Genomic DNA, 21,986 nt, shown 5'->3' with positions numbered 1-21,986 from the left:
AGGCACAAATACCCCTGGGATATAACTGAGCCTCGATGGCATTCATACTCAGTGTTGAGTGCGTCCATCACTTAGAACGGCTTCCACAGACTGCCCTCGGTGATCAAGCTCTCTTACTCAGGAAGAAAGAAATGGAGGAGAATACTCCCTCACTAAGGCTGGCTCCTGCTGCCCATGTTGAAGAGAAGATGGAGGAGACCCCAGCCTCCGAAACCTTGTGAGGACCACTCAGCTCCTGTGGCTCTGTTTCGTGACTGTTAAAAAGAAAGTTGGGGGGCTGGGGAAACGGCTCAGTGGGCCAAGAACTTGAGGCACAGGCATGAGGGCTGAAGTAAATGCTGAGTGGTACAAAGGCCTGCCTGCAATCCAGGGCTCGGATGGCAGAGACAGATCCCCAAAGCAAGCTGGCCGGCTAGACTAGCTGAGCTGGGGAGCTCTGGGTTCAAGAGAGAGATCTTGCCTCAAAGTATAAAGTGGCGAGTAACAGAGGAAGACAGCTAACGTCAACATCAGGGGACACACATACACACACACACACACACACACACACACACACACGAAGACACACACAGACACAAACACACACAGAGACACACACACACACACAAAGACACACAGACACACACACACACACAGACACCAGCCCAATCCCCTACACCCCAAGTCGCATTCACCTAGACTTTTACATGGCCTGTCTCCCCTTCGTCAGTGGGTTCTGGATCCCCCTTAGGGCACAAAAGACTCTAGAAATGTTTGGGTGGGCTGTAAAACAAGTTCAAAGCCAGCTTGGCTTATTTTTAAAAGAAGAAGAAGAAATTATGTGGCAGATAAAAGGCAGGTAGTAGAAGCTGCCTGCACTAACAGACCTAGGCTGTTTGCCGTGGCTGCTGTGAACAGCATGCCTACATTACCCAGCTCGCCTGCTACACCTCCAGAGAAGACAGGGTTCGGGGCATGACCACCTTCTGCCCCATGGGCTCAGAGAGAAGGCCTGGCTGGGAGGAGCTGGCTGGGAGGAGGAGGGCACAGCTGGGCTGGCAGCACCGAACCAAGGTGGCTGGAAATGGAAAAATGATTAAAAGAAAGACTCACCCTTGATCCCAACGAAGACGGTCAGTCCAAAGCAGATGAAGAAGACGACGAACACCAGGACGAAGTGGCGCTTGGACAGTGTGTAGAGCCGCATGGGCGCCAGCCTGTGGAGCAGAAGCCGGGGGTGAGGACAGCCAGGTCTCACACATCAGTCCCTGCCCAGGCCAGCACCACAGGCTGCGTCGGACCTGCTTCCCCTCAGAAGCACACTGCTCCAAAACCAGCTGATCCCCCCCTTACTAAATAGTCTCCGTGACCTCGGTAACCTCTCATGAGTGGGTCATCTGGATGTTCTGTGTCAGAGCCCAAACTCAGCCGTCGTGTTTGGAGAATGAACGCACTGTGGTTCCCATGCCAAGGAGAAATGTCACCACGCCACAGAAGTGACCTAACCTTTTACACAGCCCACTTCTAGCTGCCAGAGTAGAGCCACAGCTCAGACCAACAAGGAGCCTGACTCCACTGTACCCCCATCACTGCCATGCCCAGACCGGAAATACCAGGGACCAGAGGCACCAGGCATTCCCATCTAGTCTATCTCACGCTCAGAGCCCTCTGTGTTTAAGATTCTTCCAGCAGAAGTGCCCCACTTCGGTGAAGAGCAGCCTACCCTTCCCAGGAGAGCTTCTGACTCCTCCTACAAGGGGGACTACAAGCTTCTGTGATCCACAGGAACACAGAGGCTATTCAGAGGACTGATCCCAGCATGCACCTGCACGTTCCCTCAGAACAACACATGGGGGGTGGGGACACTGGAGAGTCAGATCCACGGTTACAATCATATACTGCTCTAGCAAAATTCCCAGGGCCCACATCAGGTGACTCACAACCGCCTGTAACTCCAGCTCCAGGAGATCTGATGCCCTCTTGGCCTCAGTGGGCAAAATTACACATACCCCCACAACCCGACCCCCACTACAGATACATATGCACACACATAATTTAAAAATGAAAATAAATCTTTAAAACAAAAACAAAGGAAAACGTTTCCTGTTCAGCACTCCATGTAGCATACCTCAGCTTTGCAAAACACTGGGACTCTGTAGGCACAAAACTGTGCCCTCCAGAGGGGCCACAGTGTCACAAGCACATGAGCAATGTTGGTACTCCAGTTAGCTCCACTAATAAAAAGCAGTGTTGATAGAAGTGATCAACCCCACTAAAGAGTCCTAAAGAGGTAGCTGACCCCCACAAGGAAGGAGCTGGGGTTTGCTTGCTGGCCGCATCTGTGTTCCTACTGCTTGACTTGGAAGCTGAAAAGCCACAGGAAGGCTGAGTCAACCCGGACAGAGGCGTGGCCTGGAGACCCGGGGTAAGGTTACCGACCTGTGCTCACAGTCCACACACACCCGTTCCTTCCATCTGTGCCTGAGACTCCAGATGGCAGGCAGGAAGTCAGCCATGGGGCCGGGCACAGACCTGTGCTCACAGTCCACACACACCCGTTCCTTCCATCTGTGCCTGAGACTCCAGATGGCAGGCAGGAAGTCAGCCATGGGGCCGGGCACAGACCTGTGCTCACAGTCAACACACACCCGTTCCTTCCATCTGTGCCTGAGACTCCAGAGAGCAAGCAGGAAGTCAGCCATGGGGCCGGGCAGTCTCAGCACAAAGGTGAGGCCTGGGAGCCACGGCACTCTGACGTGGTGGCTCTCTGACGTGGCACCACTGACCGAGCAGGGCCCGTGCAGCCACCTGGCCAGTACTCACGTGGCCTGGCTGGCTTTCAGACCACTATCCATGCATTTGGTGAAAGATGGAGTGAAGCCTGGAGGTTTCCCTGGGACTCTGGCCCTAACACAGACCCGTAAGCCATCCTGTTGGCAAGACAGGAGAAGCTGGTGGGGTAAGAGCATGCTTCCAGCTCAGATCAGGGGCCTGAGAGAGAAACGGCCTCTGGGAAGGAGCCAGCTTTCCTTGTAAAACACAGTTCCCACTCCAAAGGGTGTAAGGGAGAGTTTACTCTGAGTTAAACACGAGTGACCATGGCCCAGGTACACGGATTCATATTGCTTTGATGGTATCTTCCACCATGGAAGTGGTTACATCAACTTTTATCAATCGATAACATTTACCACATACATTAGTGGAGACACTAGGCAGGCAGGTTATAGCAAAACAGGGAGTCTCTGCTGTGGGCTTTGGGTGCTGATGGTATTCTTAGCTTTGGGATTGGTGGGACCTAACGGGCTGTGTCTTAGTCAGGATTACTACTGTGGTGGTGAAACACCATGACCAAAGCAACTCGGGGAGGAAAGGGTTTATTTGGCTTATGCTTCCACAGCAGGTTCGTGATCAAAGGAAGCCAGGACAGAGATCCAAACAGGGCAGGAACCTGGAGGCAGGAACTCATGCAGAGGCCATGGAGGGTGCTGCTTACAGGCTTGCTCAGCCTGTTTTCTTTTAGAACCCAGGACCACTTGCTCAGAGATGGCCCCACCCACCGTGGGCTGGGCTCTCCCCCATCAATCACTAATTAAGAAAATGTCCTACAGCCCGATCCTATGGAGGCGGGGTTTTCTCAGGGGAGGCTCCCTCCTCTCAGATGACTCAAAGCTGTGTCAAGCTGACATAAAAGTAGCCAGTGCCGCCTGTGACTACATGGCAAAGGTTTTACTTGACAGTAAAAGGACGTTAGAACGGACACGGGTAGGTGGTCAGTGGCGAACGGCAAGAGCCGGAGCTGTGAAGGCGGCTGGCTCTCAGTCCGCAGCACTCCAGGCCCCACAGTTGTCCTACAGACTCTTCAACACAGGAGGGGCCTGTCCAGGGACTGGGTTTACAGATGGGGAAGCTGAGAGCTGGAGGTGACAGCCTTGCCCAGGCTGTCACAGACATGCTCTCTGGGAGCACCTGTGGCTTCCCTGCAGGGAGGAGGCTCTGGGAAACAGGACTCAGTAATGCCCGTCTGGAAACGTGGAACTCCCGTGTGGAATGCGAGTCCTGGCAGAAGAGCAAGGGTCCCTCCTGTCACCTCTCTGTGACCCAGGGTCTCTTTATACAGTGTGTGTGGATATGTTTTTGTTTTCATATTGAAAGGAAGGGATGGTTTCTAGGCAAACCAAATAGGACATTTCCATGTAGAAATCAAAATTTGCACAAAGCTAAATGGACTGGGTGGTGGAAAGAGTGCAAACGGAGTTAGTTAACAGGATCTCACCCGTGCTAATGATGCCAACTGAGACAAACGTGCCAGGTTGCATGAGACACTGGGACCAGGGGAGGCTGTTATCTTTGCCACTCTCCTACGAATTGAAAATAGTTTTTAGAAGTCTCAGAGCCATTTGTGGACTATGATGGCACTATGTTCAGAGTGACCTGATCCTGCTAGTAGATCGGAGACCAAGCAACATGGAGGACTCCTCAGGCAGAGGCTGGCAGGTACAGAAATCAAAGGAAGATTAGAATTTAAACCTGGAGTTAAAAATGCCTCATTGGCCAGGCATCATGACACACGCCTTTAATCCCAGCACTCTGGAGGCAGATTCAGGTGGCTCTCTGTAGGTTCAAGGCCAGCCTGAACTACAGAGCAAGTATGAGGACAGCCAGGGCAATGCGGAGAGATCCCATCTCAACAAGCAAGCAAGCAAGCAAGCAAGCAAACAAACAAACAAACAAACGCACCACTGACATCCTGAACACATGGCTACTTAGCAGACAAGAAAGAAGCCGAACAAGGAGACATTAAGAAAGCGCCTGATGACGCGGTCAAATGGAACTATCACGTGACCCACCTAGAATATTTGCCACTTGGCTCTTCAAAAGGCTAACCACAATGTGTCATTGGGGGCAGGGGAGATGGCTCAGTTGGCAGAATGCATGGGGTCCTGAGTTCCGATCCCCAGTACTCATGTAAAAGCTAGGCATGGTACCAACAGCATAACCCTAGTTCTGGAGGGCACAGACAGACAGACAGACAGACCCCCGGGAATCAGCAAGTGGAGAGTGACAGAGGACACCCACTGTTAACCCTGGGCCTCCACATCTGTGTGTATGTATACACACACAATTTTTTAACTAAAAAAAAAAAAAAAAAAAGTCTCCCAAGTAGAAAATCCCCTAGGTTAGCAATCAAGTCACCCAAATCAGTGGAAGAAGACACAGAACAGCAAATTAACCCTAAGCTTGAGAGATGCAGCCTCACACAGCCACCCCCGATACGCTTAGCTGTGCGCTGGGATGGAGCCTACACCACTGGTTCTCAGGCCTCCCCGGGATGGGAATGATCCCCAGACAAGATGGTCACACACAACAGATGTCCCCTGCCCCTCCCCGACATGGTTCTCCCAGCTCCCAATCTGAAGGGTTTGAACTTCAAACTAGAGACTTTGAAAGCTGAGAATCTTCATCCTCTTCTTGATAAATAAGTCTAAAACTTAACTTATGGCCAAACAAGAGACTCTGAGATGCCAGTGCCAAGAGAAGTGAGCCGTTCCGGGTACAGAGACCAGCCTGGAGGCTGCATCTGGGGTGCCCATTTGATTTCACCTCCCTGCTGAAATGTCAAGCTGGTCTAGGCAAGCCTTGGGCCTGTTGCCTTCTAGAATCAGAACAACAGAGATCACTCTGCATCATCTATAGACAGGGCTGTGACATAAAAACACTGAGGCCTGTGCTCTACAGCCCCGGCCACACTCACCTCCCACTCTGGCTACCATGACCTTGAAATTCTGGATTCTGGATGCCACACACCATGATTCCTCCTCGTGCTAGCTGGCTGTCTCTTTTCTGCTCATCCTTCCCACCTTCAGGAACTGCCCAAGGTTCCCTGCTCACACCTGCCCAACTCTGAAATAGTGTTTCCCAAGGCATCTCTCTACTCAGGAGTCCTATATTACCTCACGGTCAAGAGGCTTAAAGCCGAACTCACTGCAAGACAAAATAAATAAGAAAAACCTTCCATTCATTTGCTACTTCCTGCCTCTATCATTTCTTTTACATTTTTATTTTTCATTATGTTTATTAATTTACCGGGGGCAGGGTGTTGTAGCTGGAGAGTTTCTTCCTGGGTCCCACTAAGTCCCCGCTGTCCTGCAGCCCACTTATAAAATAAACACAGAGACGCTTATTTATTCAAACTGTTTGGCCTAATGGCTCAGGCTTCTAGCTAGCTGTTCTTATATCTTAAATCAACCCATTTCTATTAATCTACAAGTTGCCACGTGGCTTGTGGCTTACCGGTATCTTAACATCTTCTCATGGCAGCGGCTGGCAGCATCTCTCTCCTCAGTCTTCCACTTCCCAGACCTCTCCTCTCTTTGTCCCGCCTATATTTCCTCTCTGGCTACTGGCCAATCAGCGTTTTATTTATCAATCAATCATCCACAGCAGGGTGTGCATAATGCCGTAATGTGCATGTGAAGGTCAGAGGACAATTTGCAGTGGTCAGTTCTCTCCGTCTACTATGTGGGCCCTGGGAATTGAACTCAGGGAGAGGTGAGTCCTAGCTCCCAAGCCCTCTCCATTCCCAGTCTACGAGCCTGTCCAGACCTCTGCAGTTGGTAGAGCTGCTCACAAGCCTACCTTCCCAGCGCAGGGGTGAGTTTCACCTCCTCCTGGGGGCTCCCCCAAGCACTTTCCTAACATTCTGATCCACCCTGGCTACCATCCAGCACGTGCTCTGTCACCAACTCCAGCGCATCCTGACACCGGAGGTGGCACTCTGTGTACCTCCGTTTCACAGACAAGAGAGTCAACTTCGCCGGGTTAGGGAGCGGTGGGCTCTAGCTCAGCGGTACAGCAGGCTTGCCCAGCATACCTGACACCCTGCCTTCAGTCCCCAGCACTGTGGTGGGAGTCAGGGGCAGGGACAGTTCCTTTGCCCCCGATCACAAAGCTGCCACACAGCAGCTTCCAGACCCAGGCATCACACTTGCTTCCCAACACGGTCCAGCCAGACTCCAGCCGCGTCCACTCACACAGCCCCCCTGATCTGAAGCCTCCTCTTCCCAGGCCACCCAGATCCCAGCCCACACTCAGGCTCCCACCTTCTCATGACACATGCCTTCGGTACTCCATCTCTCATGGCTGCCCACATCGTCTCCACTACAAAAGGGAACTTCGTGCCTAGGGACAAGACATTACCTGGCCTGCACAGACAATGGCTTGGCACAGGGTAGGCACTCAAAACTCAGCTACTGTGTGATTTGAATGAGACGTCCCTCACAGACTCGGTTCCCAGTTGGTGGCACTGTTTGGGTAGGTTAGGAGGTGTGGCCCTGCTGGAGGAAGCATGTCACTGGGGGTGTGGCTTTGAGGTTTCAAAGTCACATGCCATTCTGAGTTGTCTCTTTGTTCCCTACTTGTGATTTAAGACTTGAGCTCTCAGCTTGCCGTTCCATGCCTGCTGCCATGCTTCCCCACCAGGACGGTGAGGGCCTTTTTATCCCTCTGGAACCGGAAGTGCAGATAAACCCTTCCTTGTATAAATTGCCTCACTCATGGTTTTTGACTATAGCAACAGAAAAGCAAGTAAGACATAAACTCATCTACACACTTATTACAAAAGCATGTCATTCTGTTAAGCCAGAGGTGAGATGCTAGGGAGCGGGAAGGAGTCCCCAGTTCCCTCTATTCCTAGGCTATGTCAAACACATCTGCCGGCCAGCTAACCAGGGCAGAGGACGCCTATGACCCCTGCCACGTCTCTGCTGTCCTTCCTTGCACATGTGCTGGATTTCCTCTCTGGGGCTGTCCATCTTTTTCCACTTGGGATCTCACGAACATGCCCTACAATCCTGGCCAAGCTGGGGCCCACGGGCCCTTGGGAGATCTTCCAAGTGCAATGAAACAGTCCACCCCTATGGACTCTGGGCTCTGTCTACGTCAATCTCAATTTCATGTGCCACAGACAGAGTTGCCAGAGAAATGTAACATGCCTTCGTAGGAAAGCCTACCGGCACCCCAGCTGCAGCCATCGTCCAAACTGTGGGCGCCCTGCTGCCCCTCATATGTACACCCATGACCACTTCCCGAGGGAGGGCACATAGGCAAGTGATGCTATGGGCTTCTCTGTGACGGAGGGTCTCTACTGGGGACACAGCGGTTCTTGCTGCTCTCTGCCTCTCCTCCTTGTCTCAGGCCTAAGACAGGGGGTTTCTCGTCATCCATCTCCACCCAGCTCTCAGGTTCACACCCCTATTTAACTGCCTACTTGCCCGATCCTCTTGGGGATCCAACAGATACCTCAATGTGAGTTATTTGAACTCAATCCTCTGGTCCTCCCTATCACGTGCTCCACCTACATCCTTCTTCACTTCGGGTCCTAGCCATTCCACCTTCTAGTTGGAAGGCGGAATCCTAGATGCCACGAGCAGTCTGGTAATGGAGACTTCAAGACAGACGCCAAATAAGCCCACTGGGGTCTGGTCTTGTTGGGTTGGGCCTGGCCATGCTCCACTGTGACTTCCCGAAAACTGAGATCACATCCCCACTGCAGGGTAAGCCACTTTTCACAAGACAGTCTATTAAAGCCAAATGCTTCCTGAGAGTATGCCTATCCTCCCCCAGGTCCCAGTCAAACAGAATTAAAAATGAAACTCAAAATACTAAGTCACGCAGGCACGAAAGCCCCTTGTCTCCCAGCACCTGACCATGCTTCCAGCACCTGACTCAGTGAGAGGCATCCCGCTGCCACTGACTTTTCAGCTAGAGCCAGCTCCCAGGCGCCTCTCCTGCCCCGAGAGACCCAACCACCATCAGAAGAGCCGGCTTACCTCTCAGGGTCTCAGGGGTTTACGAAAGTGATAACTTCTCACTCCCGTCTCCACCCTCCCCGGCGGCCCAGAGCTGGCTGGGGACCGCAGTTACGTGTCCTGTGCATGATAAATGTCTAATCACTGCTGGGTCCCCCGTCTCTACTTTCTCTGCCCGTCTTCTCTTTTCCTTCCTCTGGGTTCTACTACATTCTCTGCTAGGATAAACAATCAACCACTGTAGCTGCAAGATCTAACCATCCTCCCCCAGTTCACCTTTTAGCGGCCTCTGTGGCTGGCTTTGTCTCCTACACTGAAGGCAGGCAAAGCAGCTCCATGTCACTTTGGTCCAAAGGCCATCTCACCAACATCCATCCATCCACCACAACTTCAAGGGCCACGCATGCTCAGCAGGCACATGGAGCATCCGGCTTGGCCAGCTGGCAAGTCCAGTCCCCACTGGCCTGGCTGAGTGCCTCCCAGTCCCTGCCACCACCATTGTGCCCACTAAGCACTTCTCTCTCCCACACAGGCCCCTCCCAGTCCATAAAACAGCGGGCAGAGAGTGTGGGAGACAAGAACTGATGGCTGACTGTAAGTCAACGACAAGGCAGGACTCAGTTGGGTGGAGAATGTGAGGAAAGCACCTCATGCTGCTGTGCTGGCTTTACTGTTGTGGAATATTTAATTATGCAAAGATGTGCTACATTTGTTTATGTTGTGGACCATCACTTTAACTGTGTAAAGGTGTGGTACATTTGTTTGTGCTGCATTTGTTTCATTGTGTAAGGATGTGTTTCATTTGTTTCACCTTGCCTGCCTAAGGCACCTGAATGGTCTAATAACAAGCTGAACGGCCAGCAGCTAGGCAGGAGAGGGCCAGGCGGCCGGCGGGCAGAGGAGAGAAGAACAGAGGAGAAAGAGAAGGACACGCCCACAGCCAGAAGCAGGCAGCTGCTGGCCAGACACAAGAAGCAGTGAAAGTAAGATACACAGAAGGAAAGAAAGGTAAAAGCCCCTGAGGCAAGATGTAGATTGGGCTCTGATTAGGAGTGCTTAGAAGTTCTAAGGTTGTTGTCACAGGTTGTGAAATTACCAAACAAAGGGTTGGAGTCATGTAGGGAGAGTCAGGTAGTTATCAGATGTCCATTTGCTTCTCTGCTGGAGGGGGGCATTTCTTTTATTGTAGTGTAATTTATTTATTGGTTTTCTTCCTCGTGCAGCCCTGGCTGGCCTGGAGCTTGCTATGTAGAACTTTCTGGCCTCAAACCCAGAGATCCACCTGCCTCTGCATGTTCTACCCTACTCTACAACTTACTTCATTTTTTCAAGCAGGATTTTGACTTGTTGCCCAGACTAGACTCAAACACCTAGGTTTAAAAAAATCCTCTTGCCTTAGCCTCCCCATTACGACCAGACCCCCAGGAATGTTCTACATGGCCAGCTTTTCTCCTTATTTTGAAAAAACAAAATTTAGACCCTGGTACAGTATTTCTGAGGATCCACTGTGTAAAAAGTCTCTGTTCCTTTAGCCCCAGCCACTGAGAGGGAAAAATTGGCATTTCCTGTGTACCTACTTGACACCAGGCTAGCCACCTGGGGAGCTACCCTGGGGCACAGGTAATACCAGGCCATTTAGCATAAGGGAAGTGGGGGGTGGGGTCGGGACAGCAGGAGGTAGACGTGGGATCTGAACCTGCGATGCACACCCAGCATGTGAGGGGCTGGCTCTGGGAAGGGGGTCCACCAACCCCTCACATTCTCTACAGTCCCTTACCATCTTCACCTTTTAAATAACCGGCACCCGACAGGAAACTCTGAGGAGGAAACCTGAAGTTTGAAACTTCAATCAGCCTACGGTGAATAGACTGCAAACCACTGAACAGACTTCCAAAGAGGCGTTATGTGGCCGTTCAAGACCTAACGACTGTGCACGTTTTAGCAAACGAAGATCTAGGCTCCCTAAAGAAGCATGAGTTCAAGTATGTTCTTCCTGGGCCACAAGCCCAGTGGCTCACACCCGGATACATGCTGGTTAGGTCACCTTCCCAAACCAAACAGGAGGAGGAAGCAGGCCAGACACTGATCACACAGGCCACGAGTGGCCCAAGGAGACCATGCGCTAGACCAGTGCCAGGTTGTACAGTCCAGAACCCAGGCAGGAAAGGCTCTCCACCATGGTCAGCAGGGTGACCTGGGGTGAACCACTCTGCCTCTCTAGGATGCTGGTTCCAATTGTAGCATGGAGGAAACAGGAGCCCAAAGTTGCCAGGAGCATGAATCCTTAACCCCAGACAGCCCTGACTGGGCACACCTCTGCTGCTGGCTGCTGTCAAGAGCGTGGGCTCTGGAGTCTGGCCATGGAAGCTACCATCTCAAGGAGACTTAAGAGTTAGCCAGACACTGGCTGACTCCTATACACCTGTTTCCTTTTCCTGATTTGTAGCTTCGAGTAATAAGAATAACTCCCCTACAGGAGGGTGGTGGTGAGAAGCCCATAAAACAACAATGGGTGTAAAGTAACACAGTAGGGGTTGTTGAGGAGCAGCGGGAGTTAGGAGCACTTGCTACTCTTCCAGAGGACCCCCATTTGGGTCCCAGCACCCACATCACGTCACAACCACTTGTAACTCTAGCTCTGGGAAACCCAACAGCCTCTTCTGGCCTTTCCGGGCACCAGAACACACATAAATAAAATAAAACAAAATTTAAAAAGGGCTATAACAGTCTCTACCACACAGTTAACCCTCAAGTTTTCTTTAAGTTTTAGACAAAAAAAAAAAAAAAAAAAAAAAAAAATTACCCTAAGGGATACACACCACCCTTATTCTCTTGCCCATCAGAGCCCAAGTCCTGCTTTCCAGATAGCAAATGTCCAGGGCTGCCACACTGTAGGGGACAAATCCTTACAAAGCTGCATTCTGCAACGCCCCCCCCCCCCCCCAAGGGACCTTTCTCTAGTAATGGCTTCCCTCTGGTCTAGTTCCTTGTTCTGTAACACGGTATAGACTCTTGGGTTTCAGATCTGGTCATGGGCCAACTCTCTCACATCCTCCGCCTCGGTATCCCCCCTGGAAAGAACTAAGGACAGGGACTCAGTACTGCCACGCAGATCCAGGCCTCTAAGAACACCCCTGAAGCATGCAGCTGCCACTTTGCTACAGAGCCGTAACTCCTGAAGGAAGGTACCATTCCTAAGAGGAGAGAAAGACCACCTTGGAGTGCCGTCCCTGCAGCTGTGCAGAGGCCCGGCGCTAACTCACCTCCAGCCTGCCTCTGATCCACCTGAGTCAGGATTTCCTCCATGGGCTGAAGTGAGGCAAGTAAAACTTCTAAGGAAGTAGGAGAAAAGATATCTTTCCACCGTGGACTCTTCTTGCATTGAGAAAACTCTTCCCGAGTTACCCAGCTGCCTCCAGAACCCCAAATGAGCCTTAGCATGGCATCCGGTCGCCCCAGGCCACCTTTCAACCTCCACGACTCCAGGCACTCCCTCACCGCTACCTCGGTGCACACCCAGGCGACAGCTGCGTCAACAGCAGCTTTAGGGATGGCGTCCCTGGGGTTCGGATTCGCCTCGTTAAAAATCTCCGCACTTCACAGAACGACTCGGGCCCCAAAGTCAGCAGATTGTAAAACTCGTAAAAACTCAGCACCCGAGAGATCTAACGAGGCTGTACCAGCTCCAGCGTGCCCACGTCACCAAGCGCCACCAAGAAGCGCGTCTGGGGCAGCTGAGGACCCCGATCGCAGCTGGGGGGAGGGGGGGTCCAGTTCCAGCTGGCGGGTGTGCGAGCCGGGGGCATCCCCACCGACTCTGGACGCGGAGCAGCTACGGACCAGCCCTCCCCCGCCGCGTCCCCGCCGCGACCCTCTCGCGCCCCGGAGCCCCGCGGCGCGCGCGCACGAGCCGGGGACCCCAACTCCAGGCCCCGGGACCCCATGCCCCAGCCACGGCCCGCCACTTACGGTTCCATCTCGGAGCCCCGGGCCCTCGGTCCCCGCCGGCGCGTCCCGAGCCCGCCCGGCGTCCCGCCGCAGCCGCAGCCCGAGCCACCCGCGAGGCCGAGCAGCCGGCCGCGGAAAACGCATCAGAGCGCGACGCGCGGTCACGTGCGCGGAAGCGGCGGCCGGGCAGGGCGGAGCGGCCTCCTGCAGCACTCCCGCCGCTGCCGGACACCTGTCACGTGGGTGATCGTCGCCGATATCCCAGATCCGAGGCCAAAAATCACCGAAGAGCAAGGACCCCAGAGGCCTTGTCCACATCCCCAAACACTCATCATGGCTGCTTCCTCTTTTCTGCATCTCCGAGGGTGAGAGGAAGTATCTAAGGAACTATTAGCATCTCTCCAAAGTTTACTACAGTATTAAGGCGTCAACACGTGCCACGCTGTTGTGTCTCTCCAGCAACCATTAGGACTAAGGCCCGCGGGTTTCTGGTACACACAACCCAGAAGCTGAGGGAGATGAGCATGCTCAGTGCAGCCTCTCACCCTCCCGCCTGAGGGGTAATTCTTCTGCCTCCGTTATCTCCCTTCACCTTTCCTGCCTTCGGCGAGGCAGGACTTTGGTACGCATCAATCCCAATCTATGAGTGAAACGGATGTTATTCCCAATGTCTGAACGGTGCCATTCCACCACCATCCCCGATGTTGCCACATTTTAGGTGCCCCCTCTTTCCAAGATTTGACAGCCTAGCACGGAAGACTCTGCACATGAGCATTAGCCAAATGATTCAGGGGGACTTGCTGACTGACTAGCAGTATACCAGCCTGCTTTCTAAAACTGAGGGAACTGGGGAAGCCTTCTCATGGGATCAGAGACAAGCAGGCAGGGGCCAGTGGGTGCTCTCACCTTCTGACTAGGGTGCGCTAGGGGCTCCGCTTGGCCTGAGACTTAGTATAAGCACTCAAAGTCCCATGTCCTGAAGACCCCCTCAGATGCAGGCAAAGCACGACAGCAAATCACACCCCGGCCCCTGGTTTTTATTGTTGTTGGTTGTTTCTGTGAGTTACCAGGCAAACTTGTCTTAACATTAAAAAAAAAAAAAAAAAGTCCTTAGCTTGGTTCCCTCAAGAACAGAATTAGAGACAGTAGTCTCCGTGGTGATTTCATCAAGAACAGAGGAGTACACCGGAAGGGTCTGAGGGAGCTGGAAGCTTCACCACACACAGTGAATTGTTTGGTCTACAGGATAGTACCAGGGGAACTGCCAGCAGAGTCCAGAACCGTCTCTTGGCTCTCCCCTATCCATCACCTGTTGCCCATGGGTTAAGGTCTAGCCTACACATCCGGTGACTATTCATCCCAGGCAAACAACTTGGGGCAGGCACTGGGCAGCCCATGAGTGACAGATGAGCCTCCCCTGCCAGCAGTGATGGGCCAGGGTCTGTGGTGGCAGAGGTTGGAACCATGAGAGTTTTCACTAGGACCAGGGAAGCAGAGTGGAGAGAGGACCAAGGTGGAAAGTCAACGCAAGGGCAGCATGAGTCTGAGCAAGGCTAGATCTGAGGCACTGGCCGACAGGATCCTGCACTAAGAAATGGAGGTTGCTCTGGAAGTGTGAAATGAGACATCTGGGAGTGACTAGTGGTCCTTTGGGGCTTTCTTGGGGCTCCAGCTGAAGGCGGTGACCTTGTCTCCTTGGTAACCTCAGTGAGTGTCTGCCTGAGGGTGAATTCCTCCTGCAGAGCAGGCAGCCTGTGCATGTGTAGGGAGTCCTAGTCCTGATCCAAGATTGGGGGTGATGAAGCAAAGGGGCAGAAGAGCAGGTTAGCTTCGGACCTCGGGTCACAAAATGTGCTGAAGCGAGGTCATTTGGGGGAGCTTTAAGAAACCCCAATGCAGGTAAACCAGATCTGAAGTGCAGCTTAGGAACAGGCTCTTTGTAGGGCTCCCTCCGAGATGCCGAGGCACAGCAAGTTTGTTAATCAACCGAAGCTCTTCCTGAGGGCCAGCTGCAGCTCCGGTTCTGTGGATACTCTCTGTATCTTGGTAAGAAATCCTCCTTTTTTTTTTTTTTTTTTTTTTTGGGTAAAATTGAACTCAAAACCAACAGTCATGAACACTGCAGCCAGCACCTTCCCTACAGAGAGTGACAGTGAGGTGCTGCTAGCTAATCCCTGGTATGGGCATGGCTCTTAATGCTGGGGACTATGGCAAAGCTCCCATCTCACTGCCATGGAGGAAGTCCCCTGCAGGAGGACGCAGCAGCTGGCTACCCGCAGAAACTTCCAATCTAGACAGAAGACCAGGCAGAGTCGACCTGCCCTTCCCAGAATTAAATAAAATCCTAGCCCCCTCCGCCAGCATGGGACTGCATCCTAGAATTATCACTCTGGTCGCAAATTGAGGGACAACTGAGCAATAACACAGTGTCGCTTAGAGATTAAAACCCTATCTTTGAATCCTGCAGAGGTTTGGTGGGGAAGCCCAGTGGAGCGTTGCCTGATGTACTGCCCCAGAGCAAAGGGCTGAAGGGGCTCTTTGCCGGCCACATGGGCGTATGGAGATAACAGAGTCAGCATAGCTTCCCCATTCTTTTCAAGTTCTGTTTGCCTCCTTCATTCTACAAGGAGCAGAGCAAGACAGTGAGTGCCCAATGGCTCCCACTGCCTCCCACATTACAGTGGCAGCACTCACAACTTGGGGCATCTCTGGTGGGAGGAGAGAGGGAGTGAGAGCTAGAGCCAGCAGGCTTGAGTACCTGGGCTTCTGGTGGGTGGTCGGTCCTCAGCTCACCCCATTTCTATGTAACAAACCAGAGGCTGCTCACTTGGATCATAATTTTCCACAAACGGCTGAGTGCTGAGGTAGGGAAGGCTGAGGAGGGCCAGTCCTAGGCACAGGATGGATCTGCCCAGCTACAGGACACAGAGTCAGGAAGAAATCCTCTGCTTCAGCCTTGAACACAAAAATCGGGGGGGGGGGGTGAGGAGAAAGGCTTTTCCTTGCTTTCCTGGCTCTGGACTAAACCAAACAACTGATGGACACACAGGGTAGGGGAGGATGAGGTACCTGGCCCAACAAACCCGGGGGACTTCAGAGAGTGGACCTGGACTGTAAGTGGTGATATTAGAGATGTCCACCTGCACATAGGATCTAAGGTAATGGCTTGGGGAGAGCCTGCTCCCCCCACCCCCCCACTCCCCGATGCCCTTTCCTAGAAGGGTATTATGATTCAATTTCATCTGTTTGTTAGAATTTACTTTTCACACATTGCTCTTCTGGATCATAGTCAAGTAATTTTCAGTTATGGGGGCATTCTTGATATTATTAAGACATTTCAGGACAGGAAAAGAGAGACTATGAGATGGTTGTTATTTTAGAAAGAGCCTCCGGGGTTGCGTTGATGATTCCGTTGATCAAGTGTTTGCCACACAAGCATGAGGACCTGGATTCAACCCCCCAGACTCCACAATGAACAGTCAGGCATGGTGGTTGTGGCTTGTAAACAGCTCCAGGGAGGCAGAGACAGGTGGATTCCTGGGGCACACTGACAAGCCAGGCTAGTAGAGATGGTGATCGGTGATCGCCAATGAGAGACACTGGAGAGAGAGGGCGGGGTGGGGGAGCTGGAGAGAAGTCTCAGTGGGTAAGAGATATGCACATATGAGTGCTTGAGTTTGGATCCCAGCACCCACGTAAAAAGCCGGTAAGAAAGAACACAAAGTTGGGTGGTTAGGGAGGTGGGGGTACAGGAGTACAGGGGGGAGGGGGAAACATGTAAGAAAAATTTATTTATTTATTTATTTATTTTGTTTGTTTGTTTGTTTGAGACAGGGTTTCTCTGTGTAGTTTTGGTGCCTCTCCTGGATCTCGCTCTGTAGACCAGGCTGGCCTCCAACTCACAGAGATCCGCCTGGCTCTGCCTCCCGAGTGCTGGGATTAAAGGCATGCACCATCACTACCCGGCTAAGAAAAAAAAATTTTGAATAAAAAAAAAAAAATTAGTTAAAAAAAAAGCCAGGTAAGACCGTGTAGGCAGGCCCCTGTAACCCCAGCTCTGTGGGGCGCAGAGACGGGGGATCGCCAGGGCTTGTGGTTCACTGAGAGATCCTGTGTCAAGGGAGTAAGATGCAGAGTGAGAACAGGACAGCGAAGTCCTCCTGTGGCTTCTGTGTACATGCATGGGTGCACACACCCGCATAAATATACCATACACTCACACATTCACCACACCTGTACACATACACCACACACTTACACATACACCACACACTTACACATATACCACACACATACACTACACATTTACACATACACCATACTTGCACACATACACTTACTCCCCCCCCCACACACACTTCAAAAATGAAAACATCTAGCATGTGAGAGGCAGAGGTGGGCAGATATCTGAGTTTGAGGCTAACCTGGTCTACATGGTGAGTTCCAGGCCAGCCAGAGTACATAGTAAGACTCTACCTAAAAATAAGTAAAAAATAATAATTAAAATAAATAAATAAAAACAATATTTAAAAAAGAAAGAAATTCCAAGGCCGTGTCTTGTGCCTATGACGCCAGCACTGGGGAAGTTGAGGCAGAATGACCATGAATTCAAGAAAATAAATACTGTGCTCACCCCAAGGCCCTCACAGAAATAATTAAACTTGACTGAAGCACCAAGCAAGAGGTCTGATGATCGTGCGGCTCCTGCAGGTTCAGGACAGGCCCTGGAAGGACACGCTGCAGCACAGCCCTGGCTGTAGCTATGTGAGGTGTTGGGTACTGTGGGTCCCTGAAGGCTCAAGTCCCAGGGGAGTATGTTTCACACCCAGCCTACATATTCACCTTCCTGCTGCCTCAGTGGCATGGGGCAGAACTGAAAAGTTGTTCAGAAAAGGAAGCCCAGCCAGGACCCAACAGGAGCCTGCTCACACACAGCAGAGGGGTGACGGACTCTACCTCCAAGCAAGCCACCCATCCTGGGGGCTGTGGATTGTTGGGGTGCTCCACATACTTCATAGAGACCTGAATTCTATATAGGGGAGCCATCTGTCCAGTATCTGTCAAAAGGGTGACCCGAGGCTGTAGTTCAATAGTAGGGTGCTTACCTAGCATGCTTGGTGCCCAGGTTCCATCCCCAGCACTGTAAAATTTAAGGTGCACAACTTTGAGCTAAGATGTTTCTTTGTGGGTCTGGAAGTCTGTGGTTGAGGTGCAGAGCACTGGGGTGAATACTGGGCAACAGAGCCGGGGTCTCCTGCATGAGCAGGTAGTGACTTCCATGTCGGAGCTCCCTAGGTTAGTATGAGCCCTGGGGGGGGGGGGCTTGCAAACAGACCCCTGGCATTGCCAAGTCTTCACGGCCTCAGGAGCATCTCCCCCTCCCTGTGCTGGAGAACCCCCTCCCTGAGCTGGAGAACTCCCTCCCTGTGGTGGAGAACCCCCTCCCTGTGCTGGAGAAACACCTCCCTGAGCTGGAGAACCCCCTCCCTGAGCTGGAGAACTCCCTCTCTGTGCTGGAGAACCCCCTCCCTGAGCTGGAGAACTCCCTCTCTGTGCTGGAGAACCCCCTCCCTGAGCTGGAGAACCCCCTCCCTGTGCTGGAGAACCCCCTCCCTGAGCTGGAGAACCCCCTCCCTGTGCTGGAGAACCCCCTCCCTGAGCTGGAGAATACCCTCCCTGTGCTGGAGAACACCCTCCCTGTGCTGGAGAACCCCCTCCCTGTGCTGGAGAACCCCCTCCCTGAGCTGGAGAACCCCCTCCCTGAGCTGGAGAACACCCTCCCTGTGCTGGAGAACACCCTCCCTGAGCTGGAGAACACCCTCCCTGTGCTGGAGAACCCCCTCCCTGTGCTGGAGAACCCCCTCCCTGTGCTGGAGAACCTCCCCCAGTGTTCCATGGTTTCTGCACCAAATACCCTGTCGCTCTGGTGTTCCACCCCGTTGTGGACACAGGACTTGGTTACAACAGCTTGGATCACAGGACTTCTTCCTGTATTCTAAATAATGGTTCCTTACAAACCCTAGACACCGAATACCCTCTATTCCACACGCAGTGGGCCCAGGCGAGGCATTCTGAGGCCACTGCTACCAGCAGTCCCTCTTCTCCCTCCCTCCCCGTGGAGGCCAACATGGACATCACTCCTCCTCCTCAGTTAGTGAGCACACAGTGAATAGAGAGATGGAAGCTTTGCCTAAGGCTGGAACTTATATTTCAGTCCCACCCCAGTGTTCTATTTTCTGGATCCTACATATCGTTCATTAAGAAACAGCTCAAATGTCCCTGAAGCTGAGCTAACTAGCATCCACACACTGTCCCAATGCCAAAACAGAAGAGAGGGAGACTCAGAGGGCCTGGAAAGACTCTGGGCAGGTCCAGAGGCCTAGATCAGAGTTACTGTGGTACTAAGGATCCTGTTCCACCTCTAGCTTCAGGGAACCTCTGCCCAGCCTCTCGCTTTGATCTGGAAGCTGCCAGACAGGTGATAAGAGTTCTTAGTGCCTGGTTCCAATACTGAAACCCTCCTCGATTCACACAGCCACCCTGCATAAAGTCCCTCTGTAACACGTATAACTCATGCACACAGGAGCATCCCCAGGCCTTCTTACAGGGGGTTTGATTCCTCCTACAAGGTATTTGATGATCCTGTTTGCTTGAAGCAAATGAAGGGACCACTTTCATTCACACAGTAACAAGGAGACCTTGCCAGAGAGTCTGTGAAGTCATACAGAGGCCAAGAGGGCGAATGAGGCACAGGAGTCACTGTAGCAGAGGACAGGAGTTCTAAGTAGGTCCCACCTCAGGGTCAGAGCCTCAGAACACAGGGCAAGGTCTGGAAGGACCCACAAGGCATGTGCTTAGACATTCACTGGGGACCTGGCAGGGGCAGGGTGTGTGTGCAGATGGTGATGGAAAGAGGCACAGGTAGCCAACTTTCCTGGGTGACACTTGGGGGTTCAGGAGCAGTTGTCTCTTCAGTTGGAGGCCCTTAAGAGATACTAAGAAACTGGGGAGAGTCTCTAGTGGTGAGATCCTTGCTATGTGCAGCTGAGAAGTGTTTACCACCATATAATATTTAAGTATGGAGTAAGTGCCATGCCTTCACCTCTTCTACTGCGGATGAATATCTGGTTGGCCTCCAGCTTAGAAACATTATACTGTACTGATGTCAGTGTAAGATAAGAACAGCTTCTTGTCTCTTGATGGGCTCCTGTCTGTGTCCCTGCAGGAGACACCACACTCGAGAGGAAACAGCGGGTAAGTGTAGGCACAGCCTTTGCAGACGCTAGCAATTTTCTGCAGAGATGACACCCACTTGCACCTCATCCTGGTCAACAGATCTGGCTTCTCCACTGATGCCATTGCTGGGGAATGGTTGGACTTAAGGCTATCCCTTCTCTTTTGAAGCGCTTCACTGATGGAAAGCCAACCACTTTTCCCCATGAGTATGAATGAGAAGTAAAGGTCCAAATGGCTAGTAACCCCCATGGCAGTCAACTGCTACCCAGTTAAAAAGCACTCAGTTACCTCCTTAATCTGTTGGACTAACAACGTGGCCTGGCCTCACTGGTCAGGCTGACTTGTGGTGGTGGCTGTGATCTCTGGCTGAGTACATCTCTGGGTTATCTTCACATGGAACATCTTTGTGAAGGTGGCAGCAGGGGCTTCATTTTTCTGATACAATTCTATGGTAAAATTCAGTGATTCCTCTAAATCCAGGGAGTTCTTGAAGGGCTGAATTGAGCCGAGAACCCAGGATTTCAGTTCCCCAGTTTACAGCCTTCCCACTTTCCCTTTCTTGGCAAGGAGCACAACTGTCACCTCTCATTCTGTGGAGATGGTCGTCAGTCCCCTGAGCACATGGCTGCAGCTTCCTCTAGGGGCAGATTTTGTAATTTTGTAATTGATGGGCACACACTGATGCCAGCTGATGGAGGGGACAGCCATCTTTGGGAGACAAGTCATTAACAGTTGTGTTCTTTGCCTTACCCTGTGAGAGAAAACTGTCAACCACGTGAGGTTAGTCCCTGGTCCTGGGGGTGGGGTTGGGGAGGGCCAGCGTGCGTTAGCATTAGTCATGACTGAGGAAACAAGGACAGTGAGGAGAGTAGCCTGCCAACTGAGTAGTAGCAAGTCCGCTGTCTGGTGAGGCCGCCCCAGCAGCTGCAACTGTAACCAGAGCATTCCAGCTGGGGTGAGAAGGAATGACCCACTGATGTAGAAATCCAGTGGAGCGCCCGAGGCTAGTTCAGTGACCCAATAAAACACTTCCCTGCTACAGAAGTCTCTGTGGTTCTCTGCGAAGTACTTTACTACATAAGACAACATAAAGCACCCTGCTGTCCACCTGTCCTCATGGCAGGGGGCAGATTTAACCTCTGGCCCTTTCCAACTATGGCAAATCTGTCTTCAGAATCTAACTCAAATAACAAAGATCCACATGCTTGCTATAGGGCAGGCAGCCAAACTGCTTATCACTTCCCCAGTGACCCTAGTGACTTCACATTGCTGTTCTCATGCAATCTGTATTCACTGGCGTGGACAGTCGGTGTTGACTGTCACCTTGACAGAATTTAGAATCATCTGGGAGATGGACCCCTGGACATGCCTGTGTGTGTGGCGGGGGGCAGGAAGGGGTGTGTATTGATTGAGGTAGGGACCTCTGCCCACTGTGGGCAGTACCATTCCCTAGACTGTATAAATGGAGAAAGGCTGCCGTGCATCCATCTCTGTCTGTTGTCTGACTAAGGCTATGATGTGAACATCTGCTTTGAGGCTGTGACACTCTGGCTTCCCTGCCATCATGAACTCTTCCCCCTCCAGCTGCCTTTGCCAGGGTGGCTTGTTGGCTGTAGTTCCTGGTCAAGGCTCTCCTCTACCCGGCCCCGCTCTAAGGTGTTCAGTACCCGCTTGTCTTCGTCTGCACCTTGAAGAGGTCATGTTTCTATGGCTCCAGGGACTTAGTACCCCCTCCTTCCTCTTCTGTAATTTTTGTCCATGATGCCCCATCTAGTAAGCTTCTCGCTCTTCTTAAAGAGTCTTTCTGACCACCTGATCTGACACAGTACCTTCCCGCTACTGTGTCTCCTGGTCTGCCTTGCTTACTTTCATGGCAGCATGAAATCCCCTTTCTGTGGGTGCCTCAATTTAGTCCTAAGTCTTTCTTGCTCACAGACACATTCCCCCACATGTAGAAAAGCGGTGGGAGATACTCAGTGACAGTCGAATGTGTGGAGAGAATGACCCACTTGCGGA

At 52.1% G+C, this 21,986-nt stretch overlaps 1 protein-coding gene across 1 annotated transcript in view; it reads right to left on the bottom strand.

Moving 5' to 3' along the window:
• Tmem181 (transmembrane protein 181) overlaps positions 1 to 12,857 on the bottom strand; it is a 40,841-nt gene extending 27,984 nt beyond the window's left edge. The window contains exons 1-2 of the mRNA XM_059272820.1: positions 12,756 to 12,857; positions 1,093 to 1,196 (exon numbers count right to left, since the gene is read on the bottom strand). Coding sequence (XP_059128803.1) covers positions 1,093 to 1,196; positions 12,756 to 12,763 — 112 coding nt within the window. The 5' untranslated portion in view covers positions 12,764 to 12,857. The remainder of the gene's footprint in view (positions 1 to 1,092; positions 1,197 to 12,755) is intronic.
• Between the last annotated feature and the right edge of the window lie 9,129 nt (positions 12,858 to 21,986).

The sequence above is a fragment of the Peromyscus eremicus genome, chromosome 8b (genome assembly GCF_949786415.1).
Source record: "Peromyscus eremicus chromosome 8b, PerEre_H2_v1, whole genome shotgun sequence".
NCBI classification, from domain to species: Eukaryota; Metazoa; Chordata; class Mammalia; order Rodentia; family Cricetidae; genus Peromyscus; species Peromyscus eremicus.
Note: the sequence above shows the minus strand (reverse complement) of the source record. Positions and strands in the feature narration are given on the sequence as shown.